This window comes from Rana temporaria, chromosome 4, assembly GCF_905171775.1.
Source record: "Rana temporaria chromosome 4, aRanTem1.1, whole genome shotgun sequence".
In the NCBI taxonomy this organism is placed as follows: Eukaryota; Metazoa; Chordata; class Amphibia; order Anura; family Ranidae; genus Rana; species Rana temporaria.
This window is the reverse complement of record NC_053492.1, coordinates 365,776,539-365,792,410: the sequence shown is the minus strand read 5'-3', so window position 1 is coordinate 365,792,410 and position 15,872 is coordinate 365,776,539. Positions and strand designations below refer to the sequence as shown.

The 15,872-nt window shown below is 44.2% G+C and overlaps 1 protein-coding gene across 2 annotated transcripts in view; it reads right to left on the bottom strand.

Moving 5' to 3' along the window:
* Nucleotides 1-370: 370 nt before the first annotated feature.
* Nucleotides 371-15,872, bottom strand: part of LOC120937574 (WT1 associated protein) — an 86,593-nt gene continuing 71,091 nt past the window's right edge. For both annotated transcript variants that reach the window (XM_040350912.1, XM_040350913.1), the window contains 2 exons: nt 14,444-14,598; nt 371-1,587 (listed from right to left, as the gene is read on the bottom strand). In XM_040350912.1, the coding sequence (XP_040206846.1) occupies nt 1,013-1,587; nt 14,444-14,598 (730 nt within the window). In that variant the 3' untranslated portion in view covers nt 371-1,012. The remainder of the gene's footprint in view (nt 1,588-14,443; nt 14,599-15,872) is intronic.

The following is a 15,872-nucleotide window of genomic DNA, read 5'->3' as shown; positions in this document are numbered from 1 at the left end:
CACATTTACATAATACTTTACCAGAAAGAGGTTGGCAATGACAAACAAAAGTTGGTTTCCTTTTATGCTCCTCAGAATATGGTGTATTTAACAACTGTAACATCCCATTGTATTAACATAACATACATAAAAATGGACAAAAAGTTTATAGACATCTCCAAGTATGTAAACATTTCATAATTGGTAAGGGGCGGGGAAGTACCTGTTAATTTGCATATAAAAATAAAATGCAATAAAAGTGGTCCGGTCTACAGTGGTGGTAGCCATTTGAGAAAAAGATCACCTACCTAAACTTGGTGCCATAAAAGCACTAGTTGTTCGGGTATACAATTTCAGTCATTTCAGTTACTGAATGCACAAAATGGCTGTGTAAAGGTGACATTAAAAATCTTTATTTTGGTTTGGTCAGTACAGGCAAGGTAATATTGGAGTCACAGAGTCATATGCATAAACAAAGTACAACAGTTTGAAAACTGAGCAACGGCACACAAGTCTAACGTTCAGCCATCTAAAGGAGAAAAATCAGCCATGAAGAAATGTTTTTTACTGAAGAGAGCAAAACTGTTAACACTGAAACTACCAGAGGACTCTAATAGTCCAACCTGTGGTATAGCTATGTCACTGGGCAAACTTTGGCAGCCAAACCCACACAGTACCATGAGAGTGTTAAGGTCTAGATAAGATGAAAACATGGGCAGGAATGCCATTACACAGCTAGGTTTTTAAGAACACGTTGTACAGACGTCATTTATGTGAAATATTTCCAAAGTTGTAAATTAGTTCAGCTTTTCATTACTTTACATAAAAATAATCTAAACAATTTGTTTTCTTTACAACTTTCAATGTAATTATATTTTAAAACATCCAAATTGGCAGAGGTATTACAGTAAGCAACAATGAAAAAACAAAACTCAAAGGCAAAAATTATGACAAAATATGCACTGGACAGTATTAGTTCTGAAATTAAAGGATGTATAAAAGGGGGAGAAAAAAAAGTTTATTTTGTTTATTTTTACAAAACAGAGCCCTGCATATTTGCTCCTGAGTCCAAGCCATTTTGAATGCGACGGGAGCTTACAGTTCGGCTGCCTTTCCCACTCCTTGGTTTCTCCTCCTGAGAGTCATGATTGGAGTCTGTGTCATTAGAGTGGTGGGTTAGAGAGTTCTCACTTCCAGTGGGAGAGTCTACACTCTCATACCCAGTACTAAGCTGATTCATATAGCTTCCTCCACCTCTACCAGTTCTCTCCTCTGAATGGTTTGGCAATTTGCCCTCATTCACTGGTGATGCAGGAAAGTCATCATCTGCATTACTACTCTCTCTGTAAAGCCCTGTAGAACTGTGAGTTCTCTGGTGAGAAGAGCCTCCATTGCTCGGTCCATTTGACAAGCGACTGCATTCCTTACTGCTAGATTCTCCTTCTTCCTTGGGCTCTGCTGGAGTCCTGATAGTGGAATTTTGAGATTGCTGCTGTTGTAACTGAGATAGCTGTTGTCGGGATTCCTTCAGTTGCTGTTGTAGGACCAAAATAGTGCTCTGCATTCCCTCCACCTCTTCATCCAATTGAATAATGAAGTCATTCAGCTCTGTTACGGAAAACCAAAAAGACACAAAATTAAAAACCCATATTTGAAAGTAAAACCACAACCCCCCCCTTTTTTTTTTTTTTTTTTAATAGAGTAAGGGAAGGTTAAAACCTATGACCTTATTTTGCTATGTCTATTGAGGAGAGTTCCCTTCACATACTAATGTTGTGGACATGTTATGAAGATGTATTTAATGTATTGTCATAGTGTCTCCCAGTGTGTGTATTCCCGCAGCCCGCTCTAAAGAGCCGACTGGGGCAGACTGGCGCTGGTTATGTCCCGTCTGGTAGTGGAAAACTTCCTGAGGTTGGAGCGAGGTGTTTGGAGAATGGGGATGTGTCCGCCAGCGAAAGGCCCCTGTGCAACACACAGATGTTCATCTGAGGGGGATGTGTTCACTCTGCAAAGACATTGTCGGTTATACGCTAATGTCACCCCGGTGTGCACGATCAACACATTTGGGAGGCTGTGACGTGCCCCTGCAGATAATCTCCCATCCACAGGAAAGGTAGTATAATCCGGGTATGCGTTCTCTGAACGCAGAATAAGGCTTCACACCAACGGTAAAATGGGAATTGTTATGGTCAGGGATAGCGTCCATGTCATACACACTGTCCCTGCCCAGACACACCCATAACACTCCCCTAGTCATTAATTGGTTGTATAAACTCATCCTGTTGGAAGGATTTCCTGTGTTGACATTCATGTCTTGTGGAGGTAATTTCCTGTGATGTTATTTCCCATGGAGGAAGCTATTGGCTGTTGAGGCCATCACTTCCTGTTTGTCATTGCTTTTGTGGTGTATGAATATGCCAAGTGCGGTGCTCAGTGGAGGCAGTCATGCGATGGTGCTGAGGACATAAGCTGTGGCCATGTCTGTTTACTTGGGGATATGCGGGAAATAGAGTGATAGGTAAGATGCATTATACCATTAGACTGAAATAGGTTGAAAGGGTGCTTTATTAGCACAGGAGATATGGTTTACGCACAGCGTATAGCCATATTTTTCCATAACACTAATCTCAAAGAAAAAACAAATGAAGTGAGAGGAAATTCCTCCAAAGTGAGAATCGCTGGTTGTCTGCAAAAATTACCAGAACTAGTGCCCCCATCGGAAGATTTCCACTTTACTCCTGCTCTGGTGACAACCCAAAATGTGGCGTTTTCTATTACTTTTTACTCAGTTATAAAACCGTAAACAGGACAAAAAGAGGGTGAATCTCCCCAACGGACACACTGATAGAAATAAAAACCTGAAAGGTGTTCTAATTTTTTTTATCTAAAAAGTTCTGCCTACAGATGTACATTAAAGAAATACAAATCAAACTCTTATACAAGCTTTCACACAAGCATTTTTTTAGATCTATAATAAAACCTCTATTACTCTATGGACAAATGATATGGAATGTTATAGCACAGCATTGAACATCACATTAGGTGGTTTCATAATAATGGCTTAGTATCAAAGTTAATTTCTCATTCCATTTCAAGCATGCAAAAAAAAAGCCAACAAAGTCATCTAGAAAATGCCATGAGATGCAGCTGGACTAACATATCTGAAATTGTAATATTCATGTTAAATTCTTTACCTTTTACTGCCTTCATATAAAATGTTGAATTTAAAAAGAACCGGCTTTTGCCCAGCTCACTGCAGAGGGGTAATACTAGTCTGGGGAGAGATTTCTGAAAACAATTTACTCACTACATGTGTAAATATACGATTGTGGATGGAAAAGGAGGTGGTGGTGGCTGCTCTGTTCTAACTCACTGGATTCTGGACACAATGGACCAGCAATCTACTACTGGCCTAAATGGGTTGTCAATAGGGTATACTGGAAGGGATTTTGAATAAAAAAAAACCTTGGTATTAACAGATAATAAATTTCACAATATAACTGGGCATCAGAAATAAAAATAGAATTTTACCGAGTGGCTACAGATGAGATTTAAATAGCTCAACTCTGTACTAAACAGAGTCTGGATGTTAAAACCAATTATCCTACAACATCTTCTGAGTTGGATAGAAAAGTTTTGTGACAAATCAAGATTGTTTTTGAAGAGACAATTTAAAGTGATTGTGAAGGATACTTTTTTTTATTAAAATAATAAAACGTGGGAGGAAAAATGTTTATGACCACCTGCAGATTTTGTACCTTTGCCCACTGAAAAAAGAAATGGGCTATAATAATTTTAATGGTAGGTTTGTTTATTTTAACAATGAGAGAAATATATCTAGAAAAAAATCATTTCAAAAGTACCAGTTACACTTACCGGTAGCTGGATTTCTAGGAGTCTTACAGAACGGCACCCTGAGAGATGACTGGCTCCACCTGACGGGAAACACAATCAAAACGAGGTTAAAAACCCCGCCCCTCCCTGTGCTCCTCAGTTTTAGATAAAGTATGAACCCACCAGTGCACGGGGAAAAAAAAAATACAAACCAATTATGTATCACAAGGGTGGGAAGTAGGCCTGCTGTCCTGTAAAACTCCTAGAAATCCAGCTACCGGTAAGTGTAACTGGTACTTTCTCAAATAGTCTTCCAGGACGGCACCCTGAGAGAGAAGCAAGTAGCTTCAGGCCTACCTTAGGGCGGGACCACTGCTTGCAGGACCTTTCTACCAAATACCAAGTCCTGAGGTGACAGTAGTTCAAAGATAAGGCTGCCACCTGAACTCTCAGGGTCCTAGTGGCTAGCCCCTGGTCCACTCCATCCTGGAGAAAATCTAGGATGACCGAAGTCTCCTGCTGGGACACTGGTCTCGCTAAGCACCATCGAGAAAAGACACCCCAGACCTTGGCATAAATACGCCTAGTGACTTCCTTCCTACTGGTCAGAAGGGTGTCAATAACCTTCTCGGAGCAGCCCTTCTCCCTCAGGCTCCGCCTCTCAAGCACCAGGCCGTCAGCTTGAAGAAGCCGGGGTCTGGGTGATAGACCGGACCCTGCCGAAGGTGGTCCGCCCGGACAGGGAGAAGGAGGGGAGGAGCCACCGACCCGCGCTGTAGAGCGGGAAACCAAGTCCTCTTGGGCCACCAGGGTGCGACCAGAATAAGTCTGCCTACTGCTAGACTTGACCTCTGCAGGATTCTCGGAATCAGGCTCAGAGGAGGGAAAGCATAGGCCAGGTGAAACTTCCATACTTGAGCCAATGCGTCCACCCCCTCCGACCCCTGTTCACGGGAGAGGGAGAAGAATCTCTTCACCTTCCTGTTCGCCCTGCGGGCGAAGAGATCAACCTCTGGGCTGCCAAAGAGCTGACAGATCAGGGAGAAGACCTCTGGATTCAGTTCCCATTCTCCCTGGACTCAAATAGTCTGCCTCCAAATTGAGGGTCCCTTTTAGGTGGACAGCTGAAAGAGGGAATCCTCAGTTCTGCCCAGCCCAGGATCTCTAGAGATAATTCCAGAAGGGTGAGGGATCTGGTGCCTCCCTGATGGTTGAGGAAAGCCACCGCTGTTGCATTGTCAGAAAGAATCTGAACCTCTCGGTCCCGAATTCTTTCCTCGAATGCCTTTAGAGCCTCTCCGACCGCTAATGGCTCGCGGTAATTTGAAGAGGCCTCCTTCTGACTTTGGCTCCAGGAACCCTGGGCACGGAGCTCGTCCAAGTCAGTCCCCCACCCCCAGGCGCTGGCATCTGTGGTGATCCTGATGGGTTCGGTCTGACTCCACAGAAGACCTATCTGAAGGTTCTGCGGAAGAAGCCACCAGTTTAGTGTGAGCTTCACAGGAACTGGGACACTGACCCTGACATCTAGGGATTCTCTTTTTCCGTTCCAGGAGGAAAGGAGAAAGAATTGGAGGGGCCTGGAGTGGAGCTGCGCCCACGGGACCGCGGGAATACAAGAGGTCATTAGGCCTAGCAGCCTCATGATGTCCCTGAAAGACGATTCTACTCTTCCCACTGCCGACCTGACCGCTGCCATGAGACCACGGATCTGGTCTTCGGGTAGAAAGAGCTTCCTTTCCAGGGAGTCTATCAGAAACCCTAGATAGAGCTTCCTCTGCTCCGGAAGGAGCGAGGATTTTTCCTTGTTGATAATCCAACCCAGGGATTCCAAAGGCAGTCATGACAGTGGTCAGATCCGCAAGAAGGAGATTCCGACTCTGATTGTACAGTAACAGGTCGTCGAGATAGGGGACTAGTGCTATCCCTTGCAAGTGCAAGAAAGCGACTGCCTCCGCCAGGACCTTTGTAAAGACCCTTGGACTGGAGGCCAGTCCGAAAGAGAGGGCAGCAAATTGCCAATGCTGCACTCCCTGGGTGGAGGCAATCGCAAACCTGAGTGGCCACTTCTGGTGGCCTGGAAAAATTGGGACGTAAAGATAAGCGTCCCTTAAATCGATGGTCACCATGAATACTTGCCTCAGTAGAAGCCTCCTGAGGCTGTAAACACTCTCCATACGAAACTTCTTGTGAAGGAGAGGCATTCAGGGGTCTCAGATTGATTATCAGCCGAAACTTCCCTGACGGCTTTGGGACCACAAAGATATGGGAGTAAACCCCCAAACCCCTTTGGTCCAGAGGAACTGGGACTATGACCACCTGCTCTGCAAGTTCTGCGACGTTCTGCAGAAGGCCTGCTGACTTGAGGGGATCCCTGGGCAAATGAGTCAAAATTAATTTCAGAGGGGGAAAGTGGCGAAACTCTAGCCTGTAACCCTCTCTTATAATCTGGAGAATATGGGGACTGTGAGTAATACTCTCCCACCTGGAAAGGAAATGGGAGAGTCTTCCCCCGACTTTCCCGTCATTTGGAATCTTTATCGTTGGGCTTAGAGCTGGAAAAAAAGGATGCTCCCTTTCTGTTTGTCCTTCCCAACTCCACCACGTTTATTGTTTTGGGGTCTCCTCTCCGAAGGGCAGTTTTTACCCCCAAATCCACTTTGGGAGGCCTGAAAAGTTATTTTCCTGTTCTGTTTAGACTTGGTAGGAAAGCATATACCCTTTTCTGAGGCTCTAGTCCGGTACCGAAAAGGAGGGAGCCCTCGAAGGGAAGACCACAAAGGCGGTTCTTGGACGCAAGATCACAACTCCAAGTCTTGACCCATACTGCTCTCCTAGCAGAGTTGATGAGGGCTCCTGGGAAACATGTTCCATTAACTTGGAGATCCATGAATCTGCATTCCTCGCAACGCAAACTGAAGCTAATGCAGGGCTCAAAGCTGCCGCATTAGCGTCCCAAGCCCTACACAAGGAGGTCTCAGCCCGCCTATCCATAGAATCTTTCAAGTTGCCCGTATCCTTAAAGGAGAGGTCCGACTGCTTGGAAACCTGCGCGAGGGAAGCGTCTAACCTAGGAACCTTGAAGCTCCTCTTCAAGCTCCTATTGTGCTCCTCTTCTTTAAAGGGGCACCGACGCTTCCAAGTTTTGTACCTTAGAAGCTTCTTCTCTGGTTCAGCCCACTCCCCGAGGATGATGTCCTTAAGGGACTGGTGTACCGGAATGGGTTTAGACTGAGACTTCACTAAGCCCTGATATAACCTATCCTGTGTGGACACCTGCTCTGCTGGCTGCAGAATCTCCTCGGAGGCATAAATTGCCCCAAGGAGGCCCTCCATCTCGTCAGCTGAAAAAATATATCTGCCTGTCCTGGCATCCTCATCTTCTACCTCCTCCTGATTTTGTCATACCCTCCTCCTGAGAGGGGAACTCAGAGTCCTCGGAGTCAGATACCAGAGGCCCTAAGGACTCCTGGCGGACCCTATAAAAAAAGGGAGGAAGAGGAACTTTCCTGAGAGGAGGGCCCTGCAGTGGGTGGTTCAGGCTCTTTGCTTTTACATGATGCTTGAAATTCCTTAAGCGTAGAGAGCATCTGAGATTGGACCTCAATAAATTCTTTCATAATCTGAGAGGTCTCCTTCCCAGTCAATTTCTGAATGCATTTAGTACAGAAAGGCTCAGAATGATCTGGGGGCAGCTTGCTATTGCAATAGCCACACTTTTTAAAATGGCTAGTGTCTTTGCGACTAGCACCCCCCTGAGCAATTTCCTCCCCTAGAAGGGATACACATAAAAGGCCCATCAATAACAGGAGAACAAAAAAAAAGGGGGCCCAGCCCACCAAATCCCCTGCACAGTTAGGTAGACTCACCCCCAGTGGCCTCCTCTGCAGCCATGGCCATAGATGGTCGGTCCTCCCGCTCCATGTTGGGGGAGGATGAGGGCGCCTCTCTCTTGGCTGCTGCGTGTGCTCGTGTGTATCCAGTGATCTGACTCTGATCTGACTCTGATCTGAGTCGTTCCTGGCGTGCTGAGCTGCTGGCGGTCGCCATCTTGCCTGGGCCGGATCAGGAAGTGACACGCGCGTGTGACGTCATCGGCGTGCGCCAGCCGGCTCCTGCATAGACGCCGAAATGGCGCCAAAATTCAAACAGGAAATTTGCGAACCACCTCAGAATGACCAGGTTGCCAGGAAAAAACACCGGAGAAGCCTGACCACAACCTCCAAGGTAGGGGGGAAGGCTGGGGGGAGAGAGAGAGGAAACTAGCCCCTGGACCTCCAGGATAGCCACTATCCTAGGAGGCTCCAGCGCTCAGGGGGGTTCTTCCAGCATCCAGTGAGGCCCCCGAGTAGAAAGGGACCCCCTAGGAGGGATAAAACCACCTAGACCCAGAGGCTACCCAGTGCCTGCGGTCCAGCTCCCAGGGGGGGACCACCAGCCCCAGGCCTTAGGTCAGGAAAATAAAAAATCGTTTCGCTGTGGGGAAACACAATCAAGAACTGAGGAGCACGGGGAGGGCAGGGTTTTTAACCTCTTTTTGATTGTGTTTCCTGTCAGGTGGAGCCAATCATCTCTCAGGGTGCCGTCCTGGAAGACGATTTTAAGTATTTATCCCCTTGGCAAAACATGACTTAATACTTTGTGGCAAACCCTTGTTGACAATCACAGAGGTCAGACGTTTTTTGTAGTTGGCCACCAGGTTTGCACACCTCAGGAGGAATTTTGTCCCACTCCTCTTCAAGTCATTAAAGGATTTGAGGTTGATGTGTCGCAACTCAAACCTTCGGCTTCCTCCGCATATTTTCTATGGGATCAAGGTCTGGAGACTGGCTACGCTACTCCAGGACCTTAATGTGCTTCTTGAGCCGCTCCTTGGTTGCCTTGGCCATGTGTTGTGGGTTAATTTGCTGGAATACCCATCCACGACCCATTTTCAATGCCCTGGCTGAGGGAAGGCGATTCTCACCCAAGATTTGATGGTACATGGGCCCCGCCCATCGTCCCTTTGATGCAGTGAAGTTGTCCTGTCCCCTTGGCAGAAACCCCCCCAAAGCATAATGTTTCCACCTCCATTTTTGACAGTGGGGATGTGTTCTTGGGGTCATAGGCAGCATTCCTCCTCCTCCAAAAGGCGACAAATTTTGGTCTCATCTGGCCGCAACACTTTCATCCAGTTATCCCCTGAATCATTCAGCTGTTCATTATCAAACTTCAGACAGGCCTGTACATGTGCTTTGTTAAGCAGGGGGACCTTACAGGTGCTCAAAGATTTCAGTTCTTCATGGCGTAGTGTTTCCATTAGTTTTTTTTGGCGACTATGGTCCCAGCTGCCTTGAGATCATTTACAAGATTCTGCCATGTAGTTCTGGGCCGATTCCTCGCCGTTCTCATGATCATTGAAACTCCACGAGGCGAGATCTTGCATGGAGCCTCGTACACACGACCAAATCTGTCCGTTGGGATTTATCCGCGGATCAGTTCCAACAGACAAATCCGGTCGTGTGTACGGCCTAGCTGACATTTTTCGGCGGACATTTCTCCAGCCGACGGTTTTCAAGCGGTTAAAAATTTCTTAGCATGCTAAGAAATCTATCCGCTGGAAACCTGTCCGTTGGACTGATCCGGTCATCTGTACAGACTCACCGGATAAGTCCAAGCGATCCCCATCCCTCGCATGCGTCGAAGTGATTCGACGCATGCGTGGAAGTATTTACCTTCCAGGGTCGCGCACGTCGCCGCGGCCACGTCACCGCGTATGTTTTCCGCGGGGATATTAAACTGATGGTGTGTACAGCCATCAGATCAAAATCGGGAGCAGAAATGTCCGCTGGAAACGGTCCGGCGGACCATTTCCAACGGATATCCTCTCCTGTGTACAGGGCCTGAGGGATATTGACTGCTATTTTTGTCTTCCATTTGCAAAATATTGCTCCAACTGTTGCCACCCTCTCACCAAGCTACTTGGTGATCGTCTTGTAGCCCATTCCAGCCTTGTGTAGGTCAATAATCTTGTCCCTGACATTCTTGGACAGCTTTTTGGTCTTGGCCATGGTGGAGAGATTGGAATTTGATTGCTTCTGTGGACAGGTGTCTTTTATACAGGTAAAAAGATGAGATTAGGAGCACTTCTTTTAGGAAGTTGCTCCTAATCTCAGCTTGTTACCTGTATAGAAGACACCAGGGAGTCAGAAATCTTACTGATTGATAGGGGATAAAACACTTATTTCACTCATTAAAATGCAAATCAATTTCTAACTTTTGTGAAATTAGTTTTTCTGGATGTTCTTGTTGGTATTCTGTCCTCGCTTAAAATAACCCTACCATAAAGATTATAAACTGATCATTCCTTTGTCAGTGGGCAAACATAAAAAATCAACAGGGGATCAAACACTTTTTTCCCTCACTGTATACTTACCTGCTCTGTGCAATAGTATTTCCTGAACCTCCTCTTCTGGGATCACCCGCCAGCGCGCCCCCTCTAGTGTTTGCTATGGAGGCACACCGGGCTCGCTCCTGAGCTAAGCGCCTCTATAGACACACACAACTTGGCTCCAATTCGCCCCCCACTCCCTCCTCACAGGATTTGATTGACCGCAGTCAATGGCTCGTGCTGCTGTTTCTGTGTCCTGTGAGGAGAGGAAGAGACCAACGCCACTGCAGACGGGGACATCGCTGGATCAAGATAGTACTCAGGTAAGTATACAGGGAAAAAAAAGCGGGCGAAACAACCACTGGGCCTTTTTGCCTTTTGAGGTAAATGTCTTGCCTTTAGAACCACTTTATGCAACCGAAAAGGTAAATATGGCACAGATATTTAATTACATTGTACCGTAAACAAGGCAAACCACTGATCTGTCAGGGAGCAAAGAGCTAAGCTGAAACACAATCACTTTTCCTCCAGTCTGTCCATCCTCCACACAATCAGAAAGCACCTCCCAGGTACACACTTAACTCTTGATTGCCCCTGGTGTTAACCCCTTCCCTGCCAGTGTCATGCATTTTTTAAGCACCGATCACTGTATTGGTGTCCACGGTCCCCAAAAAGTGTCATTTAGTGTCCAATTTGTCCACTGCAATGTCGCAGACCCGGGGGGAAAAAAAAAAAAAAAAAAAAAAAAAAATCTAAAATCTATCCCATAGCTTTTAAATGCTATAACTTTTTCGCAAAAACAAATACACTTTTTGGGATTTTTACCAAAAATGTGGCAGAATACATATTGACCAAAATCAATGAAGAAATTTGATTCTCTCTCTCTCTCGCCAGGAAGTCAGGTAAGTCTGGGGGTGTTGTCACAGATGGGAGATACATTTCTGCCTTGTTTAGAAAATTCACCAATTACTATCAGGTGTCGGCTGCAGAGGTAGCCAGAAAGGTTTAAGGACGTTGGATAGCTGCAGCTGTTCAGAATGAGGAAATTAAGGCCTCTATAAGTTGTCCAGAGGATTACTGCTCAATACTGCATCCTGAGGCTTGTTGAGTTAAGGAGAGCAGTGAGCTGAGGAAGACTTCTGAAGGTGAAGTGGTGGTTGATATTTTTGCTGTGTGATAAGAAAATCAAAAAGACTATTGTTTTCTGCTGGAAGACCAGCAGTGTGTGCCCAGCAGTAGGCTGTGCCAGACTCCATAGGTAGGTTCCTGTGTTGTGAAGGTATACGGCCCAAGTGGCCAGGGTTTATTTTAGGTTTTTTTTTGTTTATGCAGTTTGGATGCTTGCACTTGTTTCCAGCAATATGGAAGAATAAACCATAACCCTTGTTTTTTTAACCACCCACGGCTGCCTCTCTGTATAATTAATTCAGTGTGTAGTGAACCCATTCAGGTCACACACCCCCGCTACCGAGCTAACCCCTTACAATATATATATATATATATATATATATATATATATATATATATATATATATATATATATATATATATATAATGTTTTTTTTTAATAGCACAAACACAGAGGTGATCAAATACCACCAAAAGAGAGCTATATTTGTGAGGGGGGACATCAATTTTATTTGGGTACAGCGTTGAAACGACCATGTAATCGACAGTTAAAGTAAGGCATCGCTGTATCATAAAAAAAAATGGCCTGGTCAGGAAGTGGATAAAACCTTCCGGAGCTGAAGTGGTTAAATACACCAGAATTGTACAATCGCTGGTGCTTGGAAGCGTGTGTCTTTAGCCATAGCAAACAAAGTATTGTGGATTATGGTGCGTGAGAAATTGTAGAGGGTGTCGACTGACAAGATCAAACAATTTGAGGCAAACTATAAGGCGCTCTTACAATGAAACATGGTAACGGATAGGCTGGCAACCTATGTCCTGGAATCTTCTCCGATATGCTTTAGAGGTTGTGGTCAGGAGGAAACAGTGTTCTACATTTGGTGGCAGTGCCCTAAAGGGAGGCATTTTTTAAACAAAGTATATAACTAAATTTTTTCCCTCATGCAAGGTATATCTGATCAAATGCTTTACTGGTCAGTGTGGTGTAGGAGGCTTTGAAATATCAGAGAAAACTCAATTATATAATTTGTGTCTGCTAAAATCATCATTGCCAGCAGTCATACAGTTTGATCAGCTCAAACACAAACTTTCCTGGATCATGATAAATGAGCATTTATCTGCAATACAAAAAAACAGAAAAATTAAGGTGTTTGAAAAGGTATGGGAGCCGTGGATCAAATATCTGGCTGATGATCACGGGACACTACCCGCTTAGATTGTTTATTGGTCGGTAAAGGTTGGATCAATACCCTTTTCTGGGCCCTCTGGCCTCTCTTCTTGATTGGTAACTACACTTCTTCCTTTTTACAACTCAGGAAACAGGTTTGTTCTAGGGGTTTAGACCAGTCATTGCACATGTGACGAGTGTACTCAGAGAACACATCTCTTGCTATAATAGCATTAGGTACAGGCAACATGCTTTTGCGTAGCATCTTGAGGGTTGTCTTCCATATTTGGTGTAACACATTGCAGTCTGCTCCCAGGCTGAAGGCAATGTACTTTTGTTAGATGAATGAGACTAAGGATATTGAGAATATGATTCCTTACGTCTAATCAGACTGTTGGTACACCCCTCTCACTTTTAAAATTAACAGTATCTGGACACTCTCCTCTATGGCTTGTGTTTGTTTTATTTTATGTTCCCTTACGCATATGCTTTGTCCAATAGAGATTTCACTTAATTGTACATTTTTCTGACTTTGGATTACTATTGGTAATATATCTATCTTATACCTTTATGTCAAAATCTTTAATGAAAAGGACTAGAACAGAACCTTAGGGTTAGTGGTCAGTAGGTGGAGGATTAATACGCCATTGTTGTTATTAGTGAGAGGAATAGTGCCCCCTCATTGGTGTCAACTGAAGAAATAGTTCCCCAGTTTGTCAGTGGGAGCAATAGTGCCCCATCATTGATATTAGTGGGAGGAATCCTGCCTTATCATTTATATTAGTGGGAGGAATAGTGCCCCATCATTAGTATCAGTGGCAGAAATTATGCCAATGGTGTCATTGGGAGGAATAGTGCCTCAAGGGCCAGATAAATGCAAGCAAAGGGTCGCATCCAGACCTTGGGCTGCAGTGTGCTGTATACCATGTTTGGTTATGGTTGTTTTTTTTGTATATGCTTTATACCTGAAAACTTCCAGCAAACATATTGAACAAGAAATACACCAGAATGTCAAATGTTTCGAGTTCCATTTTTAGGGAAGCTCTTAAAGGCTACATTCATGCTAGTGCAATATCAGATGCAGCTTAAAGCGGGGGTTCCGCAGGATATCCTTTTCTTTTTTTTTTGCATCAATCGTCAGGGCTTACCTGTACTAATGCACTGCCCGGGTGTCCCACTCCTTTAGCCCGTGTAATCGTGGAAAGGATATTTTATATTTTTCAGACGATGGACGATTCCATCTTAACTGTGGGCACTTTGAAGCCGACAGGGTCTTCTTCCGGGATACGGTAAATGCTGGCCTCCCAGCATTCACCGCTCGATCCCGCGCATGTGCAGTGTTGACGGCGAGCGTCGCCGTCAACACTACACGGTTGCCATAACAACGGCCGGCGTAACAAGCTCACTCCCTGCGCGATTAGAGCGTGTCAGGAGATGGATTGACAGGACGGGGGAGAATGGACTTACACGCCCATTTCCAGCAGGGGATTCTGATTGACAGCCCAGGAACGGCTGCTGAAGAGGGGGTAAGGAGCAATTAAAAAAAAATGATTTGTTTACTGTCAATGCCTAGCAGTTGCATTGACAGAAAGTGTAAAATTAGGGTGAACCACCGCTTTAAGTCACATAGAATTGCATAAAGGAAATAACGGTTTTGAACGGCGCCTGTTCACATCAATGCAACTCTGCACAGTGCTATTTTGTAAAAGGTTCCTGTACTACTTTGGTGCGATTCCTGCACGATTTGGCCCCAAAGAATATAGAAACCTTATCCAAGTTGCATCAACATTGCATCCAAGTTGCACTACATAATCGCACTGAAAGCTGGATCAAAAATTGGACCGCAACAGTGTGAACCTAGCCTTAATGTCAGCTTCAAACAGAAGTTGTAGAACAAAAATTGTAGGTATAAAATAAAAATAAACACACAACACATTTTATGTATTGAATATAACCCTTACCATCCTGGCTGCTTTTAAGTTCCTCGCTATACTTTTTCTGTAAAGCCAATTCTGCCTCAAGCTGAGCAATGCGACCCTGGGACAACTGTCTCCCCAGCTCCTGATTCTCCTGGATAAGCATTCGACACTTCGCCATTAACTTTTTGCCCGTTTGGCTGTAAAGGAAAGAGTTTGTCAAAACATGGAGACGTTACCTTACACAGGTCGTTGATTTCGAGAACCAAGTTAAACAAGCAAATTTCAAACAACTATTCAGAAGAAAATGTTTTGTTACTCAAAGAATGAATATCCTTGTACAAGGTGATAGTTCAATTGTAAATGTAGGATTGCATTATCTAGAAGAAAACATTTGTTGGAATAAAATTAGTAGCTTTTGTAGAGTGATAAATGCCAATGCAACAAAGTCGAAAAAACACCGATATCACATTACTAGAAGAATGTCTTTAACGTGATTTAGATGATCAAGGAATAATGTCACTTAACTTACAAGAGCAAAACAGCTGCAGCCAGTTTAATGTAATTTTAGCTGGTCTAAACCATTTAAAAAAGATATACATTTATATTTTATAAAAATTTCTTCAGGAAAGAACGAGAAAGACTTGCAGAAGAGAACTGAAAAGTGTAGACCTACCTCCGTGCTAGCCTTTCTAAAATTATGATCCCCAATATCTGCGCAGAGAGTACAACAGTACCATTACATCAACACTTAAGCTGTGCCATATGTGCCATAAATTTACTTACCCTATTATTCTGAATGAAATGGTCAAAGTAAATTGTGGCCCCATAGATTAATGACTAATTCAGTAAGACATTTCCAAAGATAGAAAGCACAAAGACCAGAATAATTAAGCTAAGGGTACTTTTAATGCGCTGTACACCGCTTCCAAAGATCCATAAGTCAGAAAATTACACTTGCCTCCAGGTGATCCAAACACTTAAACCAGTGTCCTTTTCAGTTAATATCCTGGAGGAGTCTTTCAACCTTTACACTACGAGGAAACATATGGAAAAATACTTAAAAAGTGTCACAAAAAAAAAAAAAAAAAAAAAAGGTTAAAAAATAAAAAAGGTAAACCTTGTTATTTTTAATTTTTGGATAAAGGGAAAGGCTATAACCCAAGTCAGTTATTTTTCCATACGTGTGCCATCATGGAGATTTCACTTCCTGTTCCACAACCAAAACAGGAAGTGAGAAAATCCCAGGATTTCCTTACTTTGGAGGCATGTCACCAGAACTAGTGTCCCATTGGAAAATGTACCCTCTATTACTGTTCTGATGTCAACCCAAAATTTTGTATTCTACTTTCACCTTCAACGATAACAGTAAACAGGACAAATAGAGAGGATCAATCTCCCTAAAGGGGGTAGAGACAGCAATAAAACTTGGTAAGTGTTCCAATACCTCTCCACCCCATTCAAAACAAAAGCT